Here is a 15,109-nt window from a genome sequence, read left to right on the forward strand (position 1 = left end):
GTAGAAAGATTCTAGAGAGATAAAATCCACAAAAAGAGAGAAAAATCTAGAGAGAGAAAATAGAGAGAGAATCTAGAGAGAGAAACTGGAGAGAGAAGGTAGAAAGAGGGGAGAGAAAATTTTTCTCTCTTCTTCTTCTTTTTTTTATTTTATTTTTATTTTTATTTTTTATTTTTTTCTCTTTCTCTTTTTCCTTTTTTTTTTTTCTTTTCTTTTTCCTTTTTCTTTTCTTTTTCTTTTTCTTTTTCCTTTTTCTTTTCTTTTCTTTTCTTCTTCTTCTTCCTTCTTCTTTTCTTCCCGCGGCCTCCCTTGGCTGAAACAGGGGAGGACCGTGAGGTCCCCCCCCTCGGTGGCTCGGGCTCCGACGGGGTGGCGGCCTGGCCGGAGATTCGACACGGCCGGCGATGGGGTTCGGCCGGCGGCTCTTTTTTTTTTTTTTTTTTTTTTTTGAAAAACAGGGGATCCATCCCCTTTCTTCATGAATTCCGACCATTGGCCGGTCGCCGGCGGCCAAGGCTTACCGAGGACGACAAGTAGAGAGGTAAGGATCCTATCCTAGGGTGAGACGTCACAAACGGTGACACCGGTGGTCGGAAAAGAGAGGAAAGATGGCCCGGCCAAACAGAGCAAAACAGGGTCACCTTGTTTATGGATTTTCCGGCGATCCCGAAGGCCGGAGAGGGTGCACGAAACCATGAAAAAGAGAGGAAGGAGCATAAGGGTTTACCCCAAGCTTCAGCAGCGTCGTCGGCTCCATTTTCCGGCGGGCATGGGAAGAGGTTGCCGCGGCTCCTACGAGGAAAAGAAGAGGAATCGGGCTCGAAGATCACCGGTGGAGGGTCTTGAGAGAGGGAGAGGCTTATTTATAGGGAATCCTAGAGTTCTAAGAGGCCTAGAGTTCTTCTCCGATCGGGATTCATCGGAGAAGAAGACTCCTTTCGGGAGTCCTCCTTCCGTCCCTTTTTTTTTTTTTTTTTTGTATATGGGTTGTTACACAGAGTTTGCTAGAGCTATTCATTTTAGTCAAGTTAGAACAGTTATTTTGCCTAGTTTTATTCCATTTTTTTGTCCTAATTACCAAAGAATTTAGCGGCACTGCAGTAACAGCAATCGAAGTAGTAGGTTATTTCATGAACAAGACTCCTAAAGTTAGACATTTTTTAGTGGTATTCTGTTGGCTTATAGTTAGCAATCTCCAATTAATGTAGACTGTGTTGTAACAAGTGAAATCTAATGTTTCTTTGGCTTGCTAGTCATTAAAGTGTTATTTCAAATATCTTATATGCACAAGTTACATTTGGAAACTAGCGATGAAGCTCGCAAATGAAAAGAGAAACTAGTAATGAATATCTAGCATCCTTGTTAAACATTGTTCTTCAGATTTGCACTACTAATCTACTACTATTAATTTTCACATCAGTGTACCAAAAAAATACTTTTCACATAGCTGAGGTATCATTGTTCATTCTATCCAAGGTGGTTGGAAAAACTTGGCCGAAATCTACCCTCCTTTTTGCAGTGCTGTTCAGATTTTGCCACTTATCAGATAGTGTTATTGTGTGAAATCATCTAATATGGCAGCTTATGTGGTACATCCAGTATATATGATGCCTTTATGTCATTTCCTTCGCACAATTGAAACTTGAAGGCTAGACACCTTGATTAATATACCTAGTGAAAAACAACCTTTTTGATTCTCTATGCAACCATAGAGTCTAATAGATGGATGGTCATTTTGGTTGATCTCATTAGCAGATCTTGATTGGCAGCAATGTTAGGATCGTCAGATAGGTTCTTCTAAACAACAAAACTTCCAAGATTCATCGTACCAGTGCATACTGTCCTGTATCATGCATACCACTCTGTTACCGAACTGATACTTGGTATCGGGGGAAGTGTCAGTATGCCGAACTGACCCATTCCAATATTATACCAACATGGTATTGGCATAATTACTGAAACCAGTATTGCAAACCCATTAAATCTTCAGATAGATATAAATGATAGTTGAGGCATGGATACAAAGGTGAAATAGTTGGTTTCTCACAATTGACGATATTAGGAAATATTTAGATTACATAATGATATTGTAGTGATGGGAGGCTCATGATTGATGATAAAGTCAGGGAACTGTATGAGAAATTTAAATTGTAGATCAAGTAATTAGTGCCAAAATTAATATAGATATCTAGATATCTTACATTGAATATTATTACATATATGTCTCTTTCCATAAAAAAAGCATAGCACAAATAGCTCACACATCTAAGAAGACCTACGCACCTGCTGGGCTGGGACATGTTCGCTATTAGGTAAGAAATGGTCAAGGCAAGGCCTATTGGTCTGAACTTGGCCCAGCCTTATCTTGACCCTATTTTTTAAGAGCTCAGGCTTGATGTAGCTATGACTTCTTGGGCCTAAGCCCATTCTTGGCCCGGTCTATCACAACCTTAACATTTGTAGATTCTTAGGAGGGAAGTGGAGCATAGTCTTGGGGTGACTGTTATCGAAAACATGGGACATGTCAGCCATTGATGCGAGGGAGTGAGAGAGGAAGGATGGGGTGAATGGGGGTTGAGTAAGAGAATGAGTGAAAGGGGGGAAGAGATATGGGTGAGTGGTTGGAGGTTGATGAGAGATGGGGGGTGGAAAGGGGTGGACAGACAGACTTGCTCAAGATCATGGAGCTGCATGGTGGTTTGGTATCTAGTGTGGTGTGAGAGGATGCTGGCATTCCAAGGAAGGAGAGTGCAGTTGAATGTGATGGGGGATCAGAAAAAATTAGATCTAGGGCTCAGAGATTGGGGAAAATAAGGCATATAATGTTGGTTCTTTATATTATAATATAGATGTGTTTTTTAAAATATTTTTTATGACAGCCAAACTGGGTCAAGGTATTTCTAAGTCAGCTTGGGCTCACCCCACTCTTCGTTGGGCGTAGAAATTTGGGCCTGTTTTAGCTCATTGGGCCAGAATTGAGTCGATGTTTGCTCAAAATCAGGTTGGTTTTGCTTAGGACTACTTCTGAGAGAGCAAACATGTTCAGAAATTGAGCTGATATAGGTTAGCAAATTATGCAAGGTTTGTAACATGTATCATTGTAGTTGGGCTCTGTCAAGTTTGCCAAATTAGCCTTAACCTGGATTCACATAACGAACATTGTTGGTCTTGTTTAATCTACCAGTTTTATTACAATTCATGATAAACGAATAAGAAAAGTAGGATTATAAATACCATTGGTATGCTTCAACTACACAGTTCTATTGATATTAGCAGGCAAATTTCATCTTTTTTTGTCCGAATATCTCTGAGTTTCTGTGGAAACAACTGCTCACTGAATGTATTCTGTTTGGATTATCATCTGTTTTTATGTACTCATTCTTCAGGGTGCAAAATCCTGATTACAAACTGTAATCTAGTCCTTTTGTTGGTGTGCATGCATGCGTTCTTCATATAACCAAATTCTACTGTCTTGTATCCTAGCCACTGGATATATGTAATAACATGACTAAGGATTTCATGTCTCTTAATTAGGGTTCAGATTTTGTTTCTAAAGCTGTTGATTTGGCAGGCAGAGAGCTTCTTGCAGTTGCGACTCCTGGAGAACGTTTGCTGTTTCTCTGTTTCTTATTAGACTATTTTTCAATTGGATTCAGATTTTGTGAATTCTTTGATTCTTTCCTTTTTTTCACAGTTGATCAGGTACAATTAGATCATGATAAAGAGTCAACCAAGTCTGCAGTTTTAATGAATCTGGAATCATGGGTATGTTTATTTTTATAATTTCTAGACTTGCAAAGGTGTTTCATTTTTTGTCTTCTGGTCTGTTTTTTAGTAATTATTGCTTTTCTTTTGCAGGTAGTAGCATCCAAAGATATTGGATGGCAAATTTTGACACACGGAGAAAGGTACACCATGGCTCCTCATCATGCAGTATATTTAAGATGTTAATCTGATACATGCTCTAGTTTTTTCTTTTTCTTTTTCTTTTTTTATTTTGGAGAAAATGTGTTAGCAAGACCTAACTCATTAGTGAAGTAAATATCTTATGGTTATTTGTGGTCACTGTTCATCAACCTACTGCAGATTCTAAGTATACAATTGCCCAAGTTAGTAAAAAAGAATATTAATAAAGGAGAAAGATGAGATTCATACGAGGACAAAGAGTAAAATACTTGGCTAAAGTGCTTTTTAAAAATATGAGATAACGGATTCTGTTATTAGAAAATGGTGATAAGCTTTTCTCTGAAAGTCTCCACTCTCCTGATTGCTTCATCCTTCAAAAGATAGTTCATAGCATGTTGAGCTAACAAACCCTGAAACTCTACAAGCAATCTTGGCCCTTGACTCAAAGAAACATAATACCTGTCCAAGACTCCCAAGTATTATAATGTAAAAGCAATATGGCAGGTATTTACTGCAACAAACCAACACCAAATAAATGCTCTCTCATGTTTGGTAGAACTGCTCCATAAATCCTCCGTATATGTATTTATGATAAATTTAGCAAAATTGATTATTTAGTATGAAAATATTAGAGTAATGCTGATGTTGTTTTAGAATTTAGATTTTGTATTTTATTTTCTTGCTACACTGTGGGAGAAACTATATTGAAGGTGTAATTCATTTATTTACATCAAGATTTATTATGATCTTGAAGGACCCACGCCCATATTACTTGTGGAATATGAGGACCCATGCCCATATTACTTGTGGAATATGAACTAAGAAAAAGTTGAAAATTGGAAACCAACTGATCAAGTTCGAGCATCAGTCCTGTCAATGTATCCAATCTTCGCTCGGTGGAACTTAGGATTTTGTCTTTAACCCTCTTTTGAATCCCATATTTGGAGGTGAAGCAGCTTATAGCTGTCTACACATATCTATGCTACAACTGATCATTTGCAACTCAAATTCCAGTTGAAACTTGAATCATAACTGTTGTTTCTGACATGTTGAGCGCTATTCGTAACTGTGTAAGAATGATTTATGCATCTTGGCGCTTTACAACTGCTTTGGCAAATGGAAGCCCTGTTAGTAATTGAAATTCATAGTTCTGGAATTTGAAATGGTGCATAAAAATGGCCAGCTAGATTATGAGAATTTACAATAGGTAGCTCCTGTCTTTACTTTAGACTCCACTAGCTTGTGAATTGAATGCAGCCTACCGATCATTTTCTGAAATCCGTTTATGAAGTTACACTAATAGATATAAGTTCCCTTGCTGAAAAGATTCTCTCTTCCCCACTTACAATGGCATCCTGGGGAGATGGTGAGTCCGATGTTAGTTTTCAATGCAGCAATGCCCGCAGAATCTTTATTTGCCTATTTGGTTGTGATTAATACTTGGATCATCTCTTTACACAGTTGTCCACGTCCGCAGCTATGATGCTGTCAGCTGAAAGTTAACGAGTTTTTTCATCTCCGATGACTTAAAATGTCTTTTCTGGCAAACCTCATATTCATATCTGCTGCTCGCCGGTCATGGATATAGCTGCAGAAAATAAGAAATCAATGTGCTTGAAAGAAAAATCCTTTCGGCTCTGTAATTTGGTGACCAATAACTGTTGGAAGACGTGTTTTCTTTATTTCACGTTGGAAGTTCAATTTGGTGACCCATCACAAACCGTGAAGCAGGGGAAGCGGAGAACAGCCTACGGTCAATGGAATGGCTTCGTTTTAGAGCTACTTGCAAGTTGCATTGGTCAGTGGTACTAAATTCTCTGCAGATTCTTTGATACTCTAGCAGGGCAGATCAACTTCCTTACCGTATCAAAAACAATTTAGCATGCATTATTTAAGAAGCTTATTTAATCTGATAAAGCTTTTTCAATTAAGTAATCTCAATGGCAAGCTTTGCTCATCCATCTGCCAATAGCCTCTAGCAAGTCCCATGTTTTGAGGCGCTCCGTTAGACATGGAAAGGACTATAGGTCTTCGTTCACTTAAATCCATCAGCTGTGCTCAATTACAGAACAGCCTTCCTGCAGACGGAATGTGAATTGATGCCACACAAAGCTACCTATTTGGATGCAAGATTTTGCTCATAAGCAGCATTACCTGAAACTGAATTTTTTTGAGCCTCAGGTAGGATTGCTTGTGGTAATATGTCCCTTTATAACTAAAATAAAAGTTCTAAAAGAAAGGATTAACGCGACAATTTGTTGTGTCCATGTACTGTAATCAACTCATATCAATTTGTCTTGCGAAAGTTCAGAGTTTTCTGCAACTAAACATTGCCAAAATGGTTAACGCATGCACAGATCAAATGGAATTTATTAAAGCAGCAGATGAGTTGCTGACATGCATGAGGTGAACAGAATAAGACATACAGCATCAAAGCTACGAATTTACAAACCAAAGTTTGAACACCTGAAGTTTCATTTCCCAATTAGACCATCATTTCAAGGTTTTCACCTTGATTACAAATAAATTGTTTCGACTTTCACCAACAAACAGAAACGAATAATAAAAGAATTCACTCTAAGAAGGCCAAAACACCATGAATATATGTTAGCAGACAAATGCAATTGACGTATAGGACGGAAAGGGTAAAAAAACCTAACCTCCTAAGAACACAAATAACAATGGCACAAAGCCGCCTCCAAGCTGGAAACTAAATGGATGATGGTTTCAGAAGGGTGATCAAGATTTCACCTGCAAAGCTCTTTTACAGAAGTCACCTCCCTGTCTGAAGATGGTGAGAGAAGATGTTTGGCTTGGTCTGCATCATCACTCTCTATAGGATCATGTGTGGTTGTCGTGATGAATGAAAATGATTCGGAGACATCTTCTAGGTAGATAGAAAACAACAAGTCAAGGTAATGAACATGTGCATCAAATCTCACTATCTTTTCAAGTGGCATTAGGGGGGAAAAATTAGTAAGCCCATGATTTTTCTTTAAAATAAAATTACAATATCATAATAAATTGATAATAAATGCGATTAAAGTTGATCACCAATGTTCAAATATATTAAGCCATTATTGAAGACTAAATTACTTAACTAACCTGAGAAGCCGTGGTACTCGGAGATCTGTTTAGCATCTGGTAATCTGAGGCTTTCAGGTAGAAGACAATTGCAAAGAGTACCTGAAAACCAGATGAGATCATTAACCTGAAATTCCCTTTAGGTATATATATGTTACTATTTAAATTTAAAGGGTAAAGTAAAATCAGTCAACATGAAAATTCAGCAAATCCACCTTCATCATTAACAATCCACGTGACAATTGTTTTATATATTGTGGTCCATTTGAGCTATCACATAAACAAAATCACTTATATATAAAATATAATAGTTATAGAGAAGGGATGAGCATGAGTCATCGCGCAACAATAAGGTTGCTCCAATGTAACCAAGAGTACATGGGTTTGAAATGTGGAAACAACCTTTCCACATACAGGGGTGTAGTTGCATACATTTAACCCTTCCCAAACCCTGTGATCACAGGAGCTTTGTGCCCAGACCGCTCTTTTTTTAATAGCTCTTTTTTTAATAGTTATAGAGGGATATGATCAAATTCACCAATTCGAGAGCTACACCAATTTTGCGGCACCAATATTGGGCACCAATATTGTAGTGCTAAGAGGCCCTCCTATTTTTTCAGCAAGAGACAGAGGTTAAAAAAACCCTCTATTGTCAAATTTGTAGGATGTCTTTTATCAATATTCAGGAAAGGCTGACTTGATACGTTTGTAACATTTCAGAAACCAATATTTGGCTTGAAAGAAATCATCAGACAAGACTAGTATAAAGATGAAAAATAGATTTTGGTTTTCTGCATATAACACCTGCATTGTCACATGCTTGCAGGAAACACCTTCCATTGTTCATAAACACAAGAAACTTAAATAAAAACCCTCTTCCAATTAGTTCTGGCACCAAGTTACACAGAATTTAACACTGGGCCATGGTCAAACTTATTATGTTTGTAGAGAGACAGTTCTACCATTAACAATTCCAATTAGTTCCAACACTAAATTAAACAGAATTTGAAACTGAGTCATCCTCTCAAACTTAATGTGGGTGTAAAAGGTGGTTTCACCACAGCCATCAGTTAGTGAACTTTTTTTTGTTTTTTAATTTGCATATATGCCTTATGTTTTTTCGCGTAAATACATACAGGGGTTAAAGTTACACAACTAAAATGAATACTAAGCCACGTACGTGAGGGCAAGGCTGCAAGGTAAAATTGTCATTTTGAACTCATAATAGGTTTAACCATGACCCACAGTCAAATTTCATGTAACATATAGATGGAATGAGCATAAGATTTAGTTTGAATTGTCAGCCTTTCTTCTGAGGTCTTATAAATATGGATAACAAAGGACACTTCCGCAACAATATATGCCAATACAGGGTGTTATACGTATTATATCTATTCATTGGCCAGATTCTGATGCATTTTCTGAAACTGCTTGATAAAAAATTGTTGGTGTAACTGGAAAAACAGCTATGAGATGCAAATCATATTCCATTCATCAAGGCTATAACAGCTTCAAAACTCATCTGGGTCATACACAATTTGTTGAAGAAGCAGGAGCACTAGATGGTCTAGGAACTGGTAATCATCTGCAGTTGCCAGTATTTGGAGCCCAAAGAAAAGATATGTTTAGAAGAGGGTAGAAACAATTAAGACCCAGATTTTACTCAGTTGGCAATTCTGGATGTTCTCCATTTACTGTCTAAAGAGTGGGGGACATGCATTGATAGTTTTCTTGATGTGAACGATTGGAAGAAATGATAAGCCATATTTTACTTCCTTGCTCTAGACCATCTGGAGATGTATGTCCGACTTGGTTGAAATTTATTAAATAACATGAGAAAGAAAAAAGGGTGCGGTGTATCTTAGAAAACAATACCTGAATAAAATGAATAGTATAATGTGGTTGTACATAGACTATTCAGTCCATTTCACCTATAGAAAACTATACCTGAAGATAGATGAAAGTCCATATTCACCACATGCATACTGAAAACCATGCATGCTTATTTGATTTCCTTTAGTGATCATTCTAATCTACATCTGTGCATGAATTTTCTTACACATAATTCATACACGGCATTTATAGGTACATCTTTTGATATGGTATAGTAATCATAACGGGGGGTTTCTTTGTGCTTTTGTATGAGGAAGAAAAGAAATACTACTAAAGTCGCTACATGAATTCATTTATATCTTCTTGCTATCTTGTCTGTTTTGGAAGTTGTATAAGGATTTTCTTAAAGTATACAAACAAAAGGTTCTGGTCTCTAATTATAAACTAAGATTGGTAACTGAATAGTGGCTAACTACAATCCACTTAAGAACTATATTGATGTTTTAGATTCTCATATGCTGGCTCATCGCATGTTACTTACTAAAGGATGAAAATGACAATCAAAGTATGACCAAAAAAATAAAAAAAGTCTTTTGACTTGAAGTTCTTTATGTTTGTCCAAATAGAAAGCATTGCTTTATGTATTATTTGTTTTTTGTGCAATTTGACAAAGAATCAGTCATCTCATAATGAGTTCCTTCTCAAACAATGAATGTCAGCACATGAAGGTGTAACTCTTCTAAAAATTAAATATTGAAAAACATATAAGGAATAGGTTATAAAAATGGAAAAAAAGCCATACGGATATTTAAACAAGAAAAAATTACCTAGTCGTGCAAGCCGGTTAACCCAACCAGGGATCTGTCTTCCAGTCAACCTCAAACTAACATCATCCGTAAAGTGATTGCAGTTTTTGGAAATGAGATGATAGGTGTCTCCATGGTAATCTGCAGCCATATTCTCTATGAACGCCCGAAATTCAGAGGGAGGCATATTTACATGACCCAAGGAAATAGAACATCTATAGCTGAATCCAGGACAGTTCTTTGGCTCCACCTCAAACACACCACTTATTGGATAGTCATGGGCTCCAAATGCATACTCCAAACCATGAACTGTTTGATACCAACCCGCCCCCCCCCCCCCAAAAAAAAAAAGAAAAAAAAAAAAGAAAAAAAAATAGTGAACATCGTATGTGGTGTGCTACAGTAGAAAAAAAAAAAAAAGGAAACTTGGATGCTTGATTACCACCATTAATCATGTAAACAAATATTTAAAAAGATTATAAATTTATAATAACATATTTCACAGTGAAAAAAGATCAAACATATGGATGTTTGGAACTCAAAGCAAACATTTCTTGGGTAACAGTTTGGGAACTACTTACCTAGCATCCAGGTACAAATCCCTTCTAGAATAGAAGCAAAACAGCAGAAGGTGCTACTCTATGAATTATGGACCCCAGATTCACAGATAAACTTTTCCAAGTATTACAGAGGCATTTTTCTTATAACCAATTAATAGCAAATAAAATCACTTAGCAGGTCTGCTGCCACCAAAAAAATGGTTGTCCAAAATATTCATGAACAACAAACCACTTGTAGCACCTACACAAGTAGCATAGACTTTTAAATTTCAGCTCACACTTTAGCTCTTTGATCAAGTTATATTAAGAGCATACACTTTTGATGCTCTTAGCATCAAATTGCATACAAAGTACATGTGAAACATGACACTATTTTATTTTTCTTAAGGGTACAGGACCAAGCTGAATATTAGCATACATTGGTAAATCCCTGAAAAGGGCTTCTTCCTTGTGTGTAGTATTTCACAAGGATAAGAAGTGTTTCAGAATCTTGCTTAAAAGTCTCTCCAATTTCTTTCTTTTTAATTCCTTATATAGGACTAGAATGAGCAAGCTTGCAGATATATTTAGACAATCTTCAATGACACCTATTTAAAGTTTAAACTGTTCTTTTGTTCACGAAAAAGGTGAATGGGATTCAGGGCCGGTCCTGATATTTTTTAGGCCTGGGGCCTGTCTGTACCCAGGGCCTCACCACTGTACCCAGGGCCTCACCACTATCAGGAAGAACTGCTAAATTTCAGAAACCATGAGCCCCGACTGGTACAGACAGGCGCCTGACAAAAAAAAAAAATAGGGGCTGGGGCGGTCGCCCGCTTTGACCCGCCCCAGGGCCGGCAGTGATGAGATTGTTAGGACTCATCACCTTGGTGAGTTTAGGTTACTCCTGGAAAGAATAGTATAGAGTTTGCAAATCACCTTGTCTTATGCCTCAAGGTTTTTGAAGTGCTCTAAGACCGTGTAGTTAATTTCAAAACCTAGAAAGTTTTTTTCTGCTACAAAACCGTGGTTAAAAATGGTTTGATCTTATCATAAAAATGATGACTTGAGAAATTCCTTACCCCCAACTAAAGCAAAGACCATATAGCCAAACAATAACATGCCTTCCCCTGCTAAAAGAAAAAACAGAAAACAACTTTATTTTTATTTTTCTTTTTTTCTTTTTGGTTGCATTCTTTTAACATAGAGAAACACATTTTAAGAACATCTGAACAAAAAATAACTAGAGTGGGACATTCAGAGAAGATCAATCCCATTAGAAAACAACATGATTTATAACCCACATTATGCCATACAATCAACTTTTTATTTTTTCCGTTTTAAGTTTTTCTACGAGTCAACATCAAGTGATCTTCAACAACAAACAAAAAAAGGGGAATAACAACAACATTTTCTTCACATAATAATGTAATTACGATTTCCGCGTAATGCCCTTAGAATTTAATAAATTTATAAAAGAGAAACTACAAAACAAACCCTATAACTAAAAACATAACAGCTAAATAGATAATCTTTTTTTCATATAATCCCACTCTGACATAAACACCTATAACTTAAATCAGGTAAACTCCTAGATTGCACAAAATAATCAGTCTAACTTGCACTCTTCCATATTGAATGTTAACCAGAATTATCAAGAAATGAAAGATGCCCACTGATCAGGAGACAAATGTCAACCAAGTTAAAATTTTATCTCAACAAAAAAAAGGAACCAATTTATTTTCAAGAAAAGGCAAAAATTTTCTTTTTTCATATAGAAACAGTGAAATTTGAAAGTTAATATCAAACCAATCCATCTGATTTGTGCTATTTGAAGGTTAAAGCTGCACCAAATTGATTAGGAGAGCATGGGACCAATTTCTTTAAGCTTTGTGTTGGCAAATTTGGCATGAAAGAAACTCCAGAAACTTCCTCAAAAAGAATGGTTTCATCGCTTCAGAAGACCATTCAATCCTATCGTTTTTGTGAACACCTTTGCTCCAAGAAGCTTGTGGCCAAGCATAGGATATTTGGGGTTCCTTGTCACCTTTGTTTCATTCTATTTCAGGCTCGGCCCAAACACTTTGGGCACTCTCTTTCCTCCCTTTTATGTACTTATTCTGAACTCTTTATTTCTTTAATAAATTGGGGGAAGTGTCTCACTTCCTCCATTTATACTTAAAAAAAAAAAAAGGACACAAGCAAGACAAGAAACACATTAATCAGAGGGAAAACCTCCAGCAAACATCAAGACTCCGGAGCAAGAAACCGTTTACCATAAAATCAAAAATAAAGAAACCTCAAAAAAGCAAGTAAGGACCAAAATCCATCGTTTACAAAAAAAAAAAAAAAGGAAAGGAAAGGAAAAAAAAAAAAGGTGAACTTGAAGTTCAACCTCAAAATCTACTCTATATTCTTCCAACTAAAAACTTCATCAGATTCATCTTCAAAAATACACGAAAGCCACCAATCAGGAGAACCTCAACCCAACAAAAAACCAGGTCAAGAAACCATTTAGCAGAACCACCAAAAAAAAAACCAAGAAAAACAAAAAATAGGAAAATAAAAGAAAAAGAAGAGAGAAAATCAACCATGCGGCCGGATCGACTCACCTTCTATCCCCGAGTGGAAGATTCCCACGCCAAACCAGTACATGTAGTTGTTCAACGGCGTTAGATCGTAGACGTTCAGCACCACCGGAACCCCTCTCTCGCCCGAAGAAGTCGATTTCGAAGAGAATACGCACCCCATGGCTGCCCACCTTAGAAGAGCCGATAGAACCGGAGGGGGTGGGGGGGAAAATCCAGAATCTGGAAGGGAACAGAGGAGAGATTTCCCCTCCGCCTCCGTCAGAGCTGGCTGGCCTCGGAAGGGAAGGGGGCAGGACAACCACCTCCCCGGTAATCGAAAGAGGAGCTCCTCGCTGGTGCACGTTTGATGGGAGCCCCTCCCGCCGCCAATACGAAACGACAGAAGGGACAGCCAGCAATGGATGGTATGGGCACGTGGTGGAATCTAAGTGGTGGGTCCCTGGAAGCGCGAGGAGCTTTTACCGCGGTTCCTAACGGTTGAGAAGGTGGAGACCATGCGTTCGCTTGATTCTCCGTTGTCATTCCAGGACTGGAGTCATAATGGTATATACCCCACCCTCGAAGAGTTTGGATACGAATTCAAAATTAAAAAACAACTAGGCTGTTCCTTTTTCTTTTATCCTTGTTTCTTTTTCGTTCCCTGCGCCTCCCTTTTACTCCCTTAATCTCCCTAATGGATTTATTGGCACCATATAAATACTCATGTTTCGAGGGAGGCTAATAAATTGGCTGATTATATGGCTCGAAAAACTATTATTGAAGATTTTAAGTACCTAAGAGGGGATGCTTTAGATCCATCTGCTGTCCTAATCATCCATGCTGATGTCTATGGAATTGGTTTTCATAGACATTTCTAAATTCTACCTTTGCACTCAAGGTATATTAGTAATATACTTATGCCGCATAGTGTGCCACCTGCACTATAATATTATCTGTCACTTAAATTGCCATGATATACATATTGGTATCCCTTAAAATATTTAATGCTCGATTTTCATTTGAGAGCTATTTGATTGAGAAGAGTGAAGATCTGAAATCAAAATCAAAATGAGTAACTCTTATTCCAATATTTGGTTGGAAGATCTCATTCCGATTTCAATTCTGAAATGAAATAGGAGTGCTCAATATATATAGAACTCAATCCCTACTCCCTTTATGGTTCAATTTTTCATTCCAATTTCGATTTCGATTACGAACCAAAATTTTGAAAAATTTGGCCATTCCAATTTCGATTCCAAACCATTCCGATTTCCATTCCCATTCTAATTCCGATTGCGAATCAAACACCCCCTTATGCTCTTAAGAGGTGTTTGGTTCGTAACCGAACTCGGATGGGAATGAGAATAGGAATGGCTTGGAATCGAAATGGCCAAATCTTCCAAAGCGTTTGATTCGTGACCGGAATCGAAATCGAAATTAGAATAAAAATTTGAATCCATAGAGAAGAATAGAATTGAGTTCTACATAATTGAGCCATTTCCATTCCACTCTGAAATCAGAATGAGACTCCTTTCAACCAAACGGTTGGAATAAAAATCACCCATTCTGATTCCGATTTCAGACCCTCACTCTCCACAACCAAACACTCCCTTACTACTACTAATCTAAGCCAATGCCAATGCCAAGTTTTATGCTAGAGGTTTGTATATCGCTATGTTGCTGGCTCACTATATTTTCTAATCCGTGATGTGTCCTGTAGTTGTTGCTATAGTATCTGCTGCTATAGCTGGCTGTTTGATTAATTGTATCTGGACATGCTTTATGAGGGATAATATAGAGATGGGCTTGCGTTGGGTCATTACTTGCCAGTTCATTTATCTTATATCGACAGGTTGAGACGACAGGAATTGCTTTTATTCGAGTCAAACAAACAGCCTGATTGCCACTCAAATAATCTGTTTCATGGATTGGCACGGCTTTTGACATGCTTGCTCTACTGCTATTTTTGTATTACATTATTCTTCATCCAGGGCCAGCTAATTTCCCCTTCCAGTTCTTCTTTGACATCTCCTGTGGGCACAGTATCAGCTGGGTTGGTTGCTACCAGAGATCTTGATGCTTCACTATTCTATTCTATTGTATATCTTCAGGTGCTGGTTTCAAATCTCTACGTTGGTGATGCTCAAGTTCTTCGAAGTTCATCTGTCATGCTTTGCGGAGTTCACACCCATTTTACTCTTCCATGATGTTTATATGATATTGATTTTTAGCACATACATTAATAGTTGCTGTGATTATCAGATTTACAGAGCTTCCTTAAAAGGGGCTGCTTACTCTTCTCCACAAATTTGCAGTCAATTGGGAGTGCTTTTTGGTTCTGTCACAATATTTTCAGGCATACTTATAGTCA

General features: G+C 37.5%; 2 protein-coding genes across 7 annotated transcripts in view; one reads left to right on the forward strand and one right to left on the reverse strand.

Annotated features, from left to right (window-relative positions):
• LOC105040505 (mitochondrial-processing peptidase subunit alpha) overlaps positions 1 to 6,239 on the forward strand; it is a 13,635-nt gene extending 7,396 nt beyond the window's left edge. Inside the window, exons 6-9 of one of the 6 annotated variants that reach the window (XM_073254683.1) lie at positions 3,535 to 3,607; positions 3,695 to 3,765; positions 3,859 to 3,908; positions 4,661 to 5,338. In XM_073254683.1, coding sequence (XP_073110784.1) covers positions 3,535 to 3,607; positions 3,695 to 3,765; positions 3,859 to 3,908; positions 4,661 to 4,691 — 225 coding nt within the window. In that variant the 3' untranslated portion in view covers positions 4,692 to 5,338. Of the gene's footprint in view, positions 1 to 3,534; positions 3,766 to 3,858; positions 4,077 to 4,660; positions 5,339 to 5,367 lie in introns of those variants that run through there. The other 5 variants (XR_012140204.1, XM_073254681.1, XM_073254680.1 and 2 more) reach the window with 5 other exon arrangements.
• Positions 6,240 to 6,349: 110 nt separating this feature from the next.
• Positions 6,350 to 13,144, reverse strand: LOC105040506 (deSI-like protein At4g17486). Its single transcript, XM_010917060.4, has 4 exons — positions 12,781 to 13,144; positions 9,651 to 9,938; positions 7,012 to 7,092; positions 6,350 to 6,793 (listed from the first exon to the last, which is right to left on the reverse strand). Exons 1-4 carry the CDS (start codon positions 12,917 to 12,919, stop codon positions 6,654 to 6,656), a joined length of 648 nt encoding a protein of 215 aa, XP_010915362.1. The 5' UTR covers positions 12,920 to 13,144; the 3' UTR covers positions 6,350 to 6,653.
• Between the last annotated feature and the right edge of the window lie 1,965 nt (positions 13,145 to 15,109).

This window comes from Elaeis guineensis, chromosome 3, assembly GCF_000442705.2.
Source record: "Elaeis guineensis isolate ETL-2024a chromosome 3, EG11, whole genome shotgun sequence".
Taxonomy (NCBI): Eukaryota; Viridiplantae; Streptophyta; class Magnoliopsida; order Arecales; family Arecaceae; genus Elaeis; species Elaeis guineensis.